Source organism: Dromiciops gliroides, chromosome 4 (genome assembly GCF_019393635.1).
Source record: "Dromiciops gliroides isolate mDroGli1 chromosome 4, mDroGli1.pri, whole genome shotgun sequence".
Taxonomy (NCBI): Eukaryota; Metazoa; Chordata; class Mammalia; order Microbiotheria; family Microbiotheriidae; genus Dromiciops; species Dromiciops gliroides.
This window is the reverse complement of record NC_057864.1, coordinates 102697294-102711199: the sequence shown is the minus strand read 5'-3', so window position 1 is coordinate 102711199 and position 13906 is coordinate 102697294. Positions and strand designations below refer to the sequence as shown.

The 13906-nt window shown below is 43.0% G+C and overlaps 1 protein-coding gene across 1 annotated transcript; it reads left to right on the top strand.

Annotated features, from left to right (window-relative positions):
* The first annotated feature begins 1794 nt into the window (after positions 1–1794).
* On the top strand, positions 1795–13449 carry KISS1 (KiSS-1 metastasis suppressor). The gene is made up of 3 exons (XM_043964436.1): positions 1795–2026; positions 7060–7175; positions 13094–13449. Exons 2-3 carry the CDS (start codon positions 7073–7075, stop codon positions 13387–13389), a joined length of 399 nt encoding a protein of 132 aa, XP_043820371.1. The 5' UTR covers positions 1795–2026; positions 7060–7072; the 3' UTR covers positions 13390–13449.
* Positions 13450–13906: the final 457 nt, after the last annotated feature.

Here is a 13906-nt window from a genome sequence, read left to right as displayed (position 1 = left end):
TCTAATCCAACTCCTTCATTGTACAAATGAGAAAACTGATGTCCAGAGATGTTAGATGACTTCTCCAAGGTCACATAGATAGTAAGTGGCAAAGCTAGGATTTGAACTCAGGCCCTCTGACTCCAAATTTAATGCTTCTTATATTGTATCTTGCAAATATCCCACCCTCTGGGTCTTCATCAATCAGGAGGGACCAACAGGCAATTGCCAAAAGGCAATTGTATTGGATAACTCTGCTATTTATTAGCTGTGTGACTTTGGATGAGTCATTTATCTTCTTTGGATCTCAGTTTCCTCATCTGTAAAATGAGTGAGTAGAAATCTATGACTGAGACCATTTCCCAATAGACAAGTGGTCAAAGGACACAAACTGTTTTAAAAAAAATTGTTGGGGGCAGCTAGATGGCACAGTGGATAGAGCACTAGCCCTGGATTCAGGAGTACCTGAGTTCAAATCCAACCTCAGACACTTAACACTTACTAGCTGTGTGACCCTGGGCAAGTCACTTAACCCCAATTGCCTCACCAAAAAAATAAAATTAAATTAAAAAATTGTTAATGATTGACAATGACATGGGACATTGTTCCAAATCACTACTAAGAGAAACATAATTTAAAATAATTCTGTGGTTTCTTTTTATGCCCCTTAAAATGAGTAAAGATGAAAAAAGATGGAAATAGTATTCTGGTTGGTCTTGCCTCTAGTCTCTCCCCATTCGAATCCATTCTCCACTCAGCTGCTAAGGTATTACCCTAAAATAGGTCTGCCCAAATGATCCTCCCTACTCAGTAGAATCCAGTGGCTCCCTATTACTTCTGGGGGCAAACATAAAATGCTCTGTTTGGCATTTAAAGCCCTTTACAGGGGCAGCTAGGTGGTGCAGTGGACAGAGCACTGGCCTTGGAGTCAGGAGGATCTAAGTTCAAATTTGACCCCAGGTACTTATCAGCCGTGTGACCCTGGGCAAATCACTTAACCCCAAGTGCCTCCAAAAACCAAACAAAACAATAAAGCCTGGCTCCCTCCTACCTTCCAAGTCTCCTTTCACTTACTTCCTTTCCACATATCTATAATTCACACATGACACCCAGATTCTGCCTGTCCCCTGCCTGGAATGTTCACCTTGTATTCACCTTGTTTGCCTCAGTTTTCTCATGGGTCAAATGACCTGAAGAAGGAAATGGCAAGCCACTCTAGTATTTTTGCCAAGAAAACTCCAAATAGGGTCTCAAAGAGTGGGACACAACAGAAACTACCCAACAACAAAAATGTGAATGAGTTGTTTTCTAAGTCAATTTTCAGCCAGAGGGATCTTATAAAGAGTTTGGTGGCCCCATTTATATTTTAACATGACACTTCTTCACTAAGCTATGCCACCTCTGCTGTTAATGATTTATTATTGGTAATCAAATGTTAATAACACATAATAATAAACATTGATCATTGTTATGGTTATAACTATTTATACCCCTGCCCAGGTGAGCTTGCAGTAATTACCCAAAGTTAGTTTGACCAAGGGACAGAAAGAGAAAGAAGTTGCTATAACCTGAGCCTCCCACCCCACTCTAGGACCTCATTTTGAGTCACTCTTGGAGTTATCTAAGTGGGTAACATTTTTAGTAGAGCAGAAAAGGAGTGAAAGAGGGGACTGAGGAAGTGAGAGCTGAGAAACGGAAGACAAAAGGGACAAGAAAGGAGAGGCTGAGTCCTTTTGTGGGAAACAAGAGCTAAAGAAAGACAAAGGGCAGAAAATAGGGCTGTGAGTAAATAGCTTTTTTTATTTTATTATTTTTTTAAGAGGGATTGCAAGGGAGGGGACAGAAGGTAGAGGTGGGACCAAGCTCTAAGACGTCATTCTGGACTTGATAAAACAGGTGATCCTGGAGTTGGAGAGGCAGAGACAAAGAGCGAGAGAGAGCGAGGGAGGGCGAGCATCTTCCTCTAGCCCAGAAACTGCCTTCCTTGGATTGCAATCCGAAGTTCCAGCAACCTCTGCTGTCCCCTCAGCCTTGGGGCTGAGCCAAGGTAAGTGGCATCTCAGCATCCATACGGGGGAAGGGGATTCCAGTCCTGGATCAACTGAATGTTGCAAGAAGGGGAGTTTGTACCAATGTGATGAAAGAATTGGTCCCAGAGCAACTGTTTGGCATGTGAAGTCAGCACGTCAACCAGGACCTCAGGTCAGGTTAGGATTGAGCAGCTGACCATTGGGGACCAAGTGGGCTGGGGTACTCAGTGGCCCTTTGCAAGTGCTATACAAACATAGCTGTTGTTACTTTTGGTCTTTCCTATTCCCTAAAGGGGCAAGATCATCCCCAAGAATACTCCCTTGTCTAAATTTGCATTTTCTCTCCAGAATAATTTCAAGTAACAGGCATTGTGGGTAGAATCAGAGTAGAGAAGACCTAGGTTCAAGTACCATCTAGGACACATATTGGCTGTCTGACTCTGGACAAATTACCTAACCTCTACGTTCTTCAAGAAACTGTAAAGTTACAGAGAAGGTGTGACCTGCATTGGTAGAAGTTCCTCACCAGGAGCCCCCTTCAACTATGGAGTCAAAAGGTCCCCTCCCCATAAAAACAATCCAAGATATTTAAAATACTTTAACAAGAACCTACTGGAAGCAGTTACAATAATGGCCAAAGCCAACATCTGAAGCACACCAGGGAAAATGGGACTGGTTGAGAAATAAATTAGGTAAAGATTTGGGGTAGAGGCAGTGTGGTGTGATGGTTAGATATGAAATCAGCAGAACCTGGGTTCAAATTCCACCTCTGACACCTACTAGCTGCATAACCCTGAGGAAGTCACTTAACTTCTTCCCTTCAGTGATGGGGTTAGACTAGATGCCTCTAAAATCTTTATCATCTCTGAATTCATTATCCTACCTATGCATACAGTCAGAGCCGGAGGAAACTGGAGCAAGCCTCACCCTGCCCTTCAAAACATTAACATTTTGGCTTGGAGGATTTGACTCTGGGAGAAGGGAAAGGAAGGGCTTCCCCAAAGGATGTCTACGAGAGGGTCAGCAGAGCTGTATGGGGAGAGGAAGAAAGATCCCTGTCTTTCTCTGCTATAAAGACAGATTTCTGTTCAGGTGTTTGCTCAAGAGACTGGGACTACCAGCTCTGACTTGATGGTGTGAAAACAAAAATAAGGATAATGTCTCCTTAAACTTAGTTCTTTATAGCTTTTATTTGAGCCTTGCCTGCATCCTTGGCAAGGTAGAGGAGATACTGTTATCCCCATTTTACAGATGATGAAACTGAAACTCTCTGAGGAAAGGGACTTTCATTTTTGTCTCTCTGTCACCAGTGTTTACTCAGTATATAAGTGCTTAATAAATACCCTTTGATCGATTAATTATATAGGCAACATGGGCTCTGCACACAAGTGCGGCAATTTCCCAACTGATGGGATTTGAGGGGAGTTGGGAAACATCTCCCAACCTTACCCCAATCTAACTTTAGCTTGATACCGACTTTACCCAATTCTTCATTAGCAGGAGTTAAATTTTAGAATCCCTTTCTTAAAACACAACTCCTTTTGAAGGAGTGGCAAAGTATGTAAGCTACTATATTCCATTTAAACTTGTCTCTCCTCTGACACATACACACTGTGCCCCCCACCCCAGGGCAAATAACTTGACCTCCTAGTGTCCCAGCAACTCTCTGAGACTATATGTCGAAGAGTAAAGTTGATCTATATTAGAGGAAGTTTTCTCATCGGGAATTCTCTACAGGATATGTCTGGACAAAAATAAGAACATGAAAAACTCAGCTCAAATTGGCTTCTCTGACCCACTTTGGTCTCCTAGCACGTTCTGAAAGCGATTAGGTACAGAAGCTATCAGTCTAGGTGGAGTCTGAGAGAGGTCCAGTAGTGTGAGGTCCTTCTGGGGAAAACAGGTCTCATCTGGACACTCACCAAGAGAGTCCTGGTCAGCTGGAGCTTGGCATTGGGTACTAGGCACTGGGGAGGATCAGGAGAAGGGGAGGAAGATGCTACCAGAAGGGTATATGAAATATACAAAGCTGGTGAGAAGACACAAAGAGAAACTCTGGATAGTTCACTCTTTTGTCTCAGCTTGACCATGTCTAGGATGACAGGGACAGTGGTACCCTATGAGCCTGGCAGAAATCCATAAGTAGAATAAAAGCTTTCTTGGCTTCTTGAATAGCTGTGAGACCAACTCTGGGCGTCAGTTCACTCATTCATTATATAGAGAATTAGACAAGGTGACTTAGGGATAGACATTCTTCCAGCTGTGATATTCTTTGTGTCTGGTATGCTCTGGTCATTGCCAGATAACCTAATAGCCCAGCAGAGGTCTCTCCCTTCCTTCTGTAAGTCCTACTGTGGTGCAGGGGCTGGGAGAGTGATCATCTTTTAAGGAGGACTGGACTTGTGATTTCATTGTTAATGGAACTCCCCATGAAGAGAGAAAGGAGTTTATATAGAGAGGTTGTGTGTGTGTGTGTGTGTGTGTGTGTGTGTGTGTGTGTGTGTGTGTGTGTGTGTGTGTGTGTGTGTGTGTGTAGAGACAGAGACAGAGATGGAGACAGAGAGAGAAGAGGAGGGAGACAGAGACAGAAAAAGAGAGAGGAGAGAGAGTGTGGACATAGTAGGGTGAATGAAGAGAACATATTCATTTACTTGAGTACCTCCACTGCTTTCTCCCTCCTCTGAACTATCCATTCCTACTCTGGAGTCATCCAAACTTTAGATAGCTCAGGATTAGGGAGAGTGTCTGCCAGGGGTCTCCTCCATCCACTAATGTGTGGAATTGTTAAGCAGTGTCCACTGGAGGGGCTCCTAAGAGCATATGCACACCAGTTTCTGCTATTCAGACTCTTAGGAAGCTACCCCAGGGTGGGGTGGGGACATGGGCATTACAGTATCTATCCAAGATTATGAGCTGGAAGGAACCCCTAAGGTCATCTAGTCTAACCCTTTCATTTTACAGGTGAAGAAACTGGAGGTGGTTTGTTTAAGGGCACTCAACTAGTCAGAACCAGGGCTTGAATTCAGGTTTCTTGGCTCCCAGTCTAGCAGTTTCTTGTCTACTCTGCTTACTGAGTCCAGGAAAGGAGAGCTAGGAAGAGCTCCCATCAGGCACATGCAGGACTATTTGTGTTCCATGACTTCAGGAGGACTTTGGCATTACCCTCTAGTACTTCTCTTGCCATCAGTTTCCCACTTTGTTAGAAGTGAAAACTGGACTAGATGTCTGCTGCTTCCTCCAAACCATTAGTCATATGATCCAGTGATCTCCATCCAAGGTCCCTTCTGACCATAACACTGGTTATCTCTCTGTTTCTAGCATGAGAGGCTACATGAGGATGAGCAACAATTAGGAATAGGTCCTTGTATGTGGAAACAGGCCACTTCCCTCGCCCCTGCATTCTCAGCCCTGAGTGCAAATTTGACTTTGGAGTTTGGGTCTAGCTCTTTCCCTTTATCTAGCCCACAGAGACCCCTCTTCTTTCCCATCTCTTCCCAACTTCTTTTCTCTTAACTCTTTTGAGCTATTTCTGGGCACTGTCCCAAAGAGAGAACATAGAAGAGAGCAGGAGGAGACATTATCTGGGGAGGGCAAGAGGAAGGGGCAGGTAGCCCTTCTCCTCAAAGAGAAGCTGCTCATTCTACTCACACCCACTCAGGACTTTAGGAAATTGGGAAATGGAGACAATTAATCTGATAAATCAGGTGAAATGGCTTTCTGGGGGTGGGGACGGGGGTGTCTGACTTTTAGAAAATAATAAGGCAAAGTAATGACAGTCCCCAATTCTATGAAGGGCTATTACCTGTAAATTGGATTTTTCTTCATTTCCACTGAGGACAGAAGAAAGAAGAAAGAATTAAGCTCATGTTATAGCAGGAAGAAAGTAGGTTGGATCTGAGAAAAGGATGTCTCATAGGGAAAGGAGTGAGAAAGAGGTGGGCCAATTTAATACTTGTCTCTGCTACACAGGAAACATCCTGTCAACCAGACTGGAACCAGCCTCTAACCCGTGGATGGCTGCAGCTGAACAGAGCAGGCTAGAGACAAGAGAGTCAGGAATCAAACAGAAATTTAATTTCAAAGTGAGGGAAATGACTTGCAAACAAGGAGGCAAATTAGACATATATATATATATATGCTGGATCCTGTCCCTAGTTGGGAGGGGGGCCTGCTTTAGTGTGGCTGAACCTTGATTTATAAACTTGTGAGAGACAGTAAAAAAGTATATAGTGTAGCAATAGTGGTGAGGCAGAACAGCAACAGCGAGGCAAGGTTGTCTAGTGACAAAAAGTCTGTTCATAGCAGGGCTTCATATAAGCTCAGGGACCATCAGTTCTGTGATTTAGTTGCAGTAGTGTTTGTCCAGAGGGTGAGCATAAAGGATTGTTGTTATACCAAGCTCAGGGCACAGTTTGCTTGCTGGGCTGTAGCTCTGGAAAACAGGGTGTCTTGACAACCCAGATCTAAATATGGCAGACCCATAGAAGCCCAAAATGTCAGAGCTGGGAGTGTTATTTTACAAATAAAGAAACTGATCCCCAGAATAGATAGGCCACTGTGGTTTTTATTGGGTTTTTTTCCTACTCTGAGGACTTAGAGAGCAAAGTGATGCATTTTTTTGTTTTGTTTTGTTGTTTTTTAGTGAGGCAATTGGGGTTAAGTGACTTGCCCAGGGTCACACAGCTAGTAAGTGTCAAGTGTCTGAGGCCGAATTTGAACTCAGGTCCTCCTGAATCCAGGGCTGGTGCTTTATCCTCTGTGCCACCTAGCTGCCCCCTTGTAGTTCTTTTAAAAGTTCCTTTATGAGTGTTCTTAAGTCTGGCTGTTTCCTTTCTTCCTCTCCATCAGATTTGAAATTCACTGAGTGCAGGGATACTGGTTTCTCCCATCAAAGGGAGATCTTCCAAAAGGTTCACATTGCCTCCTTATTCTTCTGGATTGTTCTACTGGCACCCACTACAGGACCCTGTGAAGAACTACAGGGGGATTCTCAGTCTGGGGCATGAGCTGATTTTGTTCTTTCTTCCTTCTGTCTCTGTCTCTGTTCTAGGTCATCCAGCAGGATGAGAACCTCCATGTGTTGGCAGCTGCTCCTGTTCCTCTCTGTATTCCCATTTGGAGAGACTTTAGACAAGTTTGCTCCTGTTGAAAACCCCAGCCTCAGAGGTACAAGCTGAGAAAGGAAAGTGGGAAAGATGGGAATAAAGATCTCTGATCACCCATTAGGTTAACTACACACACACACACACACACACACACACACACATGAGTCATCAGATCAAATCTACCATATTCTGAATATAGATAGCCTTTGAATATAAGTTGACTCTATATACTCATATGATATATAAAAGTTTCTCTGAAGTCAGTAACTTCACAGCCTCTGTAGGGATTAAAAAAATTTCACTCTAATAGACACAAGTGGTATTGAGATCAGTCTAGCACATGAAAATCCAAAGAGGTCATTGTGAAGTTGCTCAAGTGGAGAAACTGAAAATCAGAGAGATCCAGTGACTTAAAGTCACAGAGTAAAACAATATGGAGTTATAACCAGGTTCCAGACTGGGGTGGGGGACTGTGGCGCTGTCCATTAGTGTGGTCCATGATCTAAGAGAACATCCTGAAATGAAAAGAAGTCGTCTCCCTAGGCTCCATCCCTACTTGGCTGCTTGTTTGCTGGGTGACCTTGGGCTGTTAGTTTAATCTCTCTGGATTTCACTTCATCCAGCAGGATAGTAGAGAGAATTGCCTCCCTGAAAGACAGACTGTTCAGATAGGAAGGAGTCATGGTATCATAGATCTAGATCTGGAAGAGACCGTACAGATCAGCTAATCCAACTGCCTCCTATTACAGATAAAGAAACTGAAGCTCGAGGAAGGGTAGTGATCTGCCCAAGGCCACAAGTAATAGGTAACAGAGCTAGTAGCCAAATTCAGGTCCCCAAACTACAAATTTGGTGTTCTTTTTATTCCTCACACAGTTTCTTAGCCCTTCCCCAAAGGGTCTCATTAGCACTGGAAAGCAATGGAAACTAGATAGACAAGCCTCTTCTGCAGATAAATACTTTCTGACCTAGGAGTAAGGTGCTTTAGCATCTAGTCTTTCCCTTAGGTAGACTTTCAGTGGTTTTGGGGGAGGGTGTTGAGGGAGTTTGAAACCATGGCCCAAGTCCTTCCTTCAGTAGCCTACCATATTGGGCATTTGCTCATTGTCTCCCTTGATTTTCTTCTCCATCTCAGCCATCTCAGGGAGTGGAGGTAGGGAGGGAGAAACAGGATAGAGAATCAAAGGGAAGGTCCTAAACCAAACTTCATAAAATCTGGGACATTTTCATCTTCCCATCTCCTTTTTCACCAGAGTATTGGGGGAAGAGAACTTGTGGGCACCAAGAGTCAGTCACCTTCCCCTATCACACACAAAGTTCTCATTTCAACTAATCTGCTACAATTGGTTGGGGCTATTGTGCGAACTCAAAGCCAGCAATATTGTTCTTCCTGTCAAAAATAATAAGAAGTTTAACAAAGCCACAGATCTGAAGTGCCTTCCAAATTAGCCTCTTGTTAACCTCATCAACTGAAGGGGAAAATGAGACCAGGAGAAGAGAATTCAAGTTAAGGTCACCCAGATAATTCAGTTCATTAGGCACTCATATCACCTATTGGGGCTCAGCAATTATTGTCATCAGAACCTTTGGGGAGGTGGTAAAGCCACTGTAGTTATTATTTCCCCTTCTGGAGATGGAAAGCTTTTTTTTTTTTTTCAGAAAGATTGAGGGATTTACCCATCATGACTCAGCCTAAGAGACAGGATAGTGTATTGTGGTAGAAGGAGCTCTGAATTAAGAGTCAGACAACTTGAGAAGGTGACTGAAGCAGAAATAATGGGAATGGGGAGAAGGGGGGGAAGGGAGAGAAATGACATCATATTAGAACTGATGATAGGAGAGGCTGGTCAAAGTCCGACATGCAGCTTAGATTTGGAGAAAGGAGATTTCAAAGGGTTCAGAGAAAGGATAGTTAGGATTTCATGGTCTAGAATGCTACAGAGGAAGTCATTCTAGAGGAGATAGAAAGCTCAAGAGAATAGGATTCTGAAGACACAGAGAAACCATTTCTGATGAAGAGGAAAAGAAGAGGGTCTAAAGAGACCGATGTGGATTCACAGAGAACCCTTGGACCAACTCAAATATTTAAAAACATAGAAATGGAAGCAAAATAAGGTAACAGGAGAGTAATGAAAAGGGATCGCATGGTCTCCTAAGAATCGTCAGGAGTGAAAAAAGAAAAGGACAGTCAGGAGTGCTGAAACTCTGGATCGAGCTGAGAATAGTGAAGAAAGCTAACAAAAACAAAAAGGGGGTTTAAAAAGCTTTGTGGAGAAGAAGAAAATGCTCAAAGAAGGGATAGGACTGCTGCTTGAAGTAGATTGGATGATTCTAACAGGAGACAGAGAGAAGACAGCTACTCAATTTTTACTATGCTTCTGTTTTTTCAAGTAAAATGATCCTTGGATATATCTGTCCAATGCCAGAGCAACAATTAATAGGGAGTTAAATCTGACACAAGTAAAGAGGTAATCTTTGAGGCACTCATGAAGGAGGTGGGGCAATGGATAGAGCCCAGTAACTGGAGTTAGGAAGACTTTTCCTGAGTTCAAATCTGGCCCCATACATTTACTAGCGGTGTGACCCTGGGCAAGTCACTTAACCCTGTTGGCCTCAGTTTCTTCCTCTGTAAAATGAGCTGGAGAAGGAAATGGCAAACCACTCCAGTATCTCTGTCAAGAAAACTTTCAATGGAGTCATGAAGAGTCAGACATGACTGAAAAATGGCTAAACAACAAAAAAGAAAGGAGGCACCTAAATGCTCTTGATGAGTTCAAGCCCCAAATTTGATCCCAAGGTACTGAAAGAGCCAATATATGATTATTTAGCCACCATCAGTGATCTTTGAAAGGTTGTCTACAACTTTTGTGAGTGAGAGAAGCACTTAAAGACCAGAGAAGGGTAAATGTCAAAAAAGGGTAGAGGGGATTATGGAAACTGTAGGGCCTTGAACTTGACTTTGATCCTTGGACACATTCTAGATCACAAAGGGATGCCTAATGAACAGCTAGAAAGGGAAACAACGACCTCAAGGAGCCAACATGGCTTCATCAAAAATAGGTCAAGGGGCAGCTAGGTGGTGCAGTGGATAAAGCACCAGCCCTGGAGTCAGGAGTACCTGAGTTCAAATCTGACCTCAGACACTTAACACTTACTAGCTGTGTGACCCTGGGCAAGTCACTTAACCCCAATTGCCTCAAAAAAACAACAACAAAAAAAACAAAAACAAAACAAAAACAAACAAGAACAGGTCAAGCCACATGAAACTCATTTGCTTTTCCGAGAGGGTTATGAGACTGGTAGAACAGGGAAAAGATACAAATATTGTTTACCTAGATTTTAGTGAAGGATTTGGCAAGATTTCTTATGCTCTTCTTGTGAATAAGCAAAGATGTAGGCTAGATAATACAGTATAGTTACAATGTACAGTACAATACAGTAGAGTTAAATGGATTCAGAGATGGTTAAATGGCCACACCCAAAGAGTAGTCATTACAAATGACTCAGTTTCAACTAGGATGGGATCTCTAGTGTGGCATTTTCATATTTAACATTTTTTATCAGTGATTTGGCTAAAAGTATAGATGCTATGTTCATCAAACTTCTAAATAATATAAACCTAGGAAGGATGTTAAAAGATTGAATGAGGATCCCAAAACACCTAGATTGGACTGAATCAATTAAGATATGATTTCATATGGATATTGGTTCAAAAAAATAAACTCCAAGATTACATGTGGGATATATTTTTATGATTTAACATGTATGGTGGGTATTTAAATTCTTGCCTTCTCAATGGAAATGGATGGGTGGTGGGTGGAGGGAGGGAGAACATTTTGAACTGAAAATAAAAAATTAAAAATAAAGATTCCATGGAGAGAGGGGGGGGGGAGAAATGACTACTCTGTAATTCATCTGAAAAAAAGATCTTCAGGATTTGGAGGACCATCAACTCAATATGAGTCAACAGTGGTAACCAAAAAGACAACTGTGATCTTAGGCTACTTTTTGGAGGCATAGCATTGAGAGGGAAAGGGGTGATATAAGCCCATTGTATTGTAGACTACATCTGCAGTGTTGTTTTCAGTTCTGTATGTCACATTTAAGGAAGAAAATTGATGGAAACTGGAGAGTATTCAGAGGAAGTGACCAGAATGGTCTATTGCCTTGAAATCATGCCATACGAGGACTGGTTAAAGAAATTGGGAATATATAGCTTATATAGAGAAAAAACTAAAATACATTAATTGAGCTCTTTCTTTAAGTATTTGAAGGGCTGTTACATGAAAGGGGTATTAGACCTCTTCTACTTGGGCCCAGAGGGAAGAACTGGGAGCTGTGGATATTAGTTGCAGAAGGGCAGAATTAGGCTTGATATGAGATAAAAGTTCCCAGTGATTAGAGCCATTCAAAAGTGAAATGGGCTGCCTCCCAAGCTGGTGAACTCCCTCTCACTGGAGGTCTTGAAGCAAAGCCTGAAGGACTGTACTATTTATCAGATCTTGGGTTTTCTTGCTCATGTTGGGGTCAACCTGGTTGGCCCTGAGAGGGCCTTTCTCTCCCTGAGAATTCTGATTCTGTGATTCTGTGCTTGTGGAACCCAAATTCAATTCCCAGTTCTAAAACTATATTATCATGTGTGTGACTTTAGGCACACATAGCAATTGGGCATTAAAATGAATAGGGCCGTGGGCTTAGAGTCAGGAAGACCTGAGTTCAAATCTAGCCTCAGACACTAGCTGTGTGGTCCTGGCCAAGTTATTTAAGTGCTTTCTGCTTTATTTTCCTGGGGATGATAGCAGCCCTCAGGATTGTTGTTAGGATTAAATGAGATCATATTTGTAAGCATTTAGCATAGTGTCTGGCATATAGTAGATGCTTAATAAATGCTTGTTTCCTTCCCTCCTTCTTTCCTTCCTTCCTCCCTCCCTCCCTTCCTTCCTTCCTTCCTTCCTTCCTTCCTTCCTTCCTTCCTTCCTTCCTTCCTTCCTTCCTTCCTTCCTTCCTTCCTTCCTTCCTTCCTTCCTTCCTTCCTTCCTTCCTTCCTTCCTTCCTTCCTTCCTTCCTTCCTTCCTTCCTTCCTTCCTTCCTTCCTTCCTTCCTTCCTTTCTTCCTTCCTTCTTTCCTTCCTTCCTTCCTTCAAGTTCCTTAGTATCTTTGAGCCCAGGTTTCCTTTTTCTATAAAATTAGGGGATTGGATGAGATAATATTAAGGATCCCTTTAGACTTTAAATGCTATGTGATTCTATGGCTTTACAACAGCTTCTGAATTTTTAAAATACTATGTAAGTCTTCCATGCACAGGCACTATATATAGAAAGCATAGGACTTATACACAGGAAAAAGTCCTGTCTGCCAGTCAAACTGTACAGCCCAGTAGAGTTCTACTGCCTCCTGGTGTTGATTTTCAGACATAGGTAGTCAAATGCCACACACGTTTCCCCATGTACCTCATTGGACAATACTGGTTTCATCAGGGTCCTGTCAGGGGACTGTAGACTATGTACTTACTATTCTGAGATAGGAACGTGTACCTGGGGTCCTTTTCTGGGTGGCTTTGGGGAGTAGAGAAAAGGCAATAGCTGTGGTTTGAGTCCCTAGACATTGTCTCTGTTCTATGGTCTAATCCAGAGTCACAGATTCATATTTTCAGAATGTTAGTTAAAAGGGGAGATCTTTGAGATAATCTAGCCCAGTACCCTCATTTTACAGACGAGGAAACTGAGGCCCAGAGAGATGAGGTGATGTGTTCAAGGCCATACAGGCATTAAATGACACAGGTAGCATTTTAACTCAGACCTTGTGATTGAAAAAATAAGTAATCCTTCTATTATATCAGGAAGGGGTGGGGAGCAGAAAGGCTCTGGATGCTCTGGGGAAGTGTTGCTGCCTGAATCCAGTCCAGGGTTCATTGTGGCACAGGGTTGAAATGCTGGGCAAAATGTGATTCAGCATCTCCCTTTGGTTTTTCTGCCCTAGGACAGCGGGGCCGACTCCTGGCCCACCTGATTCCCTGGGAACGGAGGCCTCGGTGCTCTGAGAAACCAGAACGGACAGGCCAGACACAGAGACTGGCGCTACTCTGTCCCTCTGATGAGACCCCCGACCCCCTATGGCCGGGTCTGTGCTCCACCCGAAGCCGACTGATTGCCGCACCGCAAGGAGCATTGCTGGTGGAGAGGGAGAAGGACCTGTCAGCCTACAACTGGAACTCCTTCGGCCTGCGTTATGGGAAGCGACAGACAAGGATGGGAAAGGCTCGGGCAAATGCCTGATAGAGAGTGTGTGTGTCCTGGAATTTAAAATTAATTTCAACTAGGAACAAAGGTTTCAAGCAAGGGGACGGGGCTTTTTTTTTTTGGTGGGGGGAGAGAGAAAATTCACCGTCCTGAAGAGATTAAAAAAAAAATTATATCAACTCCTTTTTATCTGCTTTGTGTGGCTTATTCTGTTGTCATTCAGTCACTTCTCAGTCATGTTCGACTCTTCATGACCCCAAGATTCTGGAGTGGTTTGCCATTTCCTTTTCCAGCTCATTTTATAAATGAGGAAACTGAGACAAACAGGGTCAAGTGACTTGCCTAGGGTCACAGAGCTAGTAAGTGTCTGAGGCCAGATTCAAACTCAGAAAGATGAGTTTTCCTGACCCCAAGGCCTGGCACTCTATCCTCTGTGCCACCTACCTGACTTTTCCATTTCTAATGATACCATCACTTCCTCTACCTCAGTTACCTTTATCAACAGGCAAGAGTCAGAAGTTCTCTTAAACTATAATACTAAAACAATTTTCTT

What these genes read in the sequence shown, in the direction of transcription:
- KISS1 (XM_043964436.1), top strand. Translation starts at nt 7,073, where the DNA reads ATGAGAACCTCCATGTGTTGGCAGCTGCTCCTGTTCCTCTCTGTATTC. An exon ending in TGAAAACCCCAGCCTCAGAG is followed by an intron (nt 7,176 to 13,093) that starts GTACAAGCTGAG and finishes TTTCTGCCCTAG; the next exon opens with GACAGCGGGGCCGACTCCTG.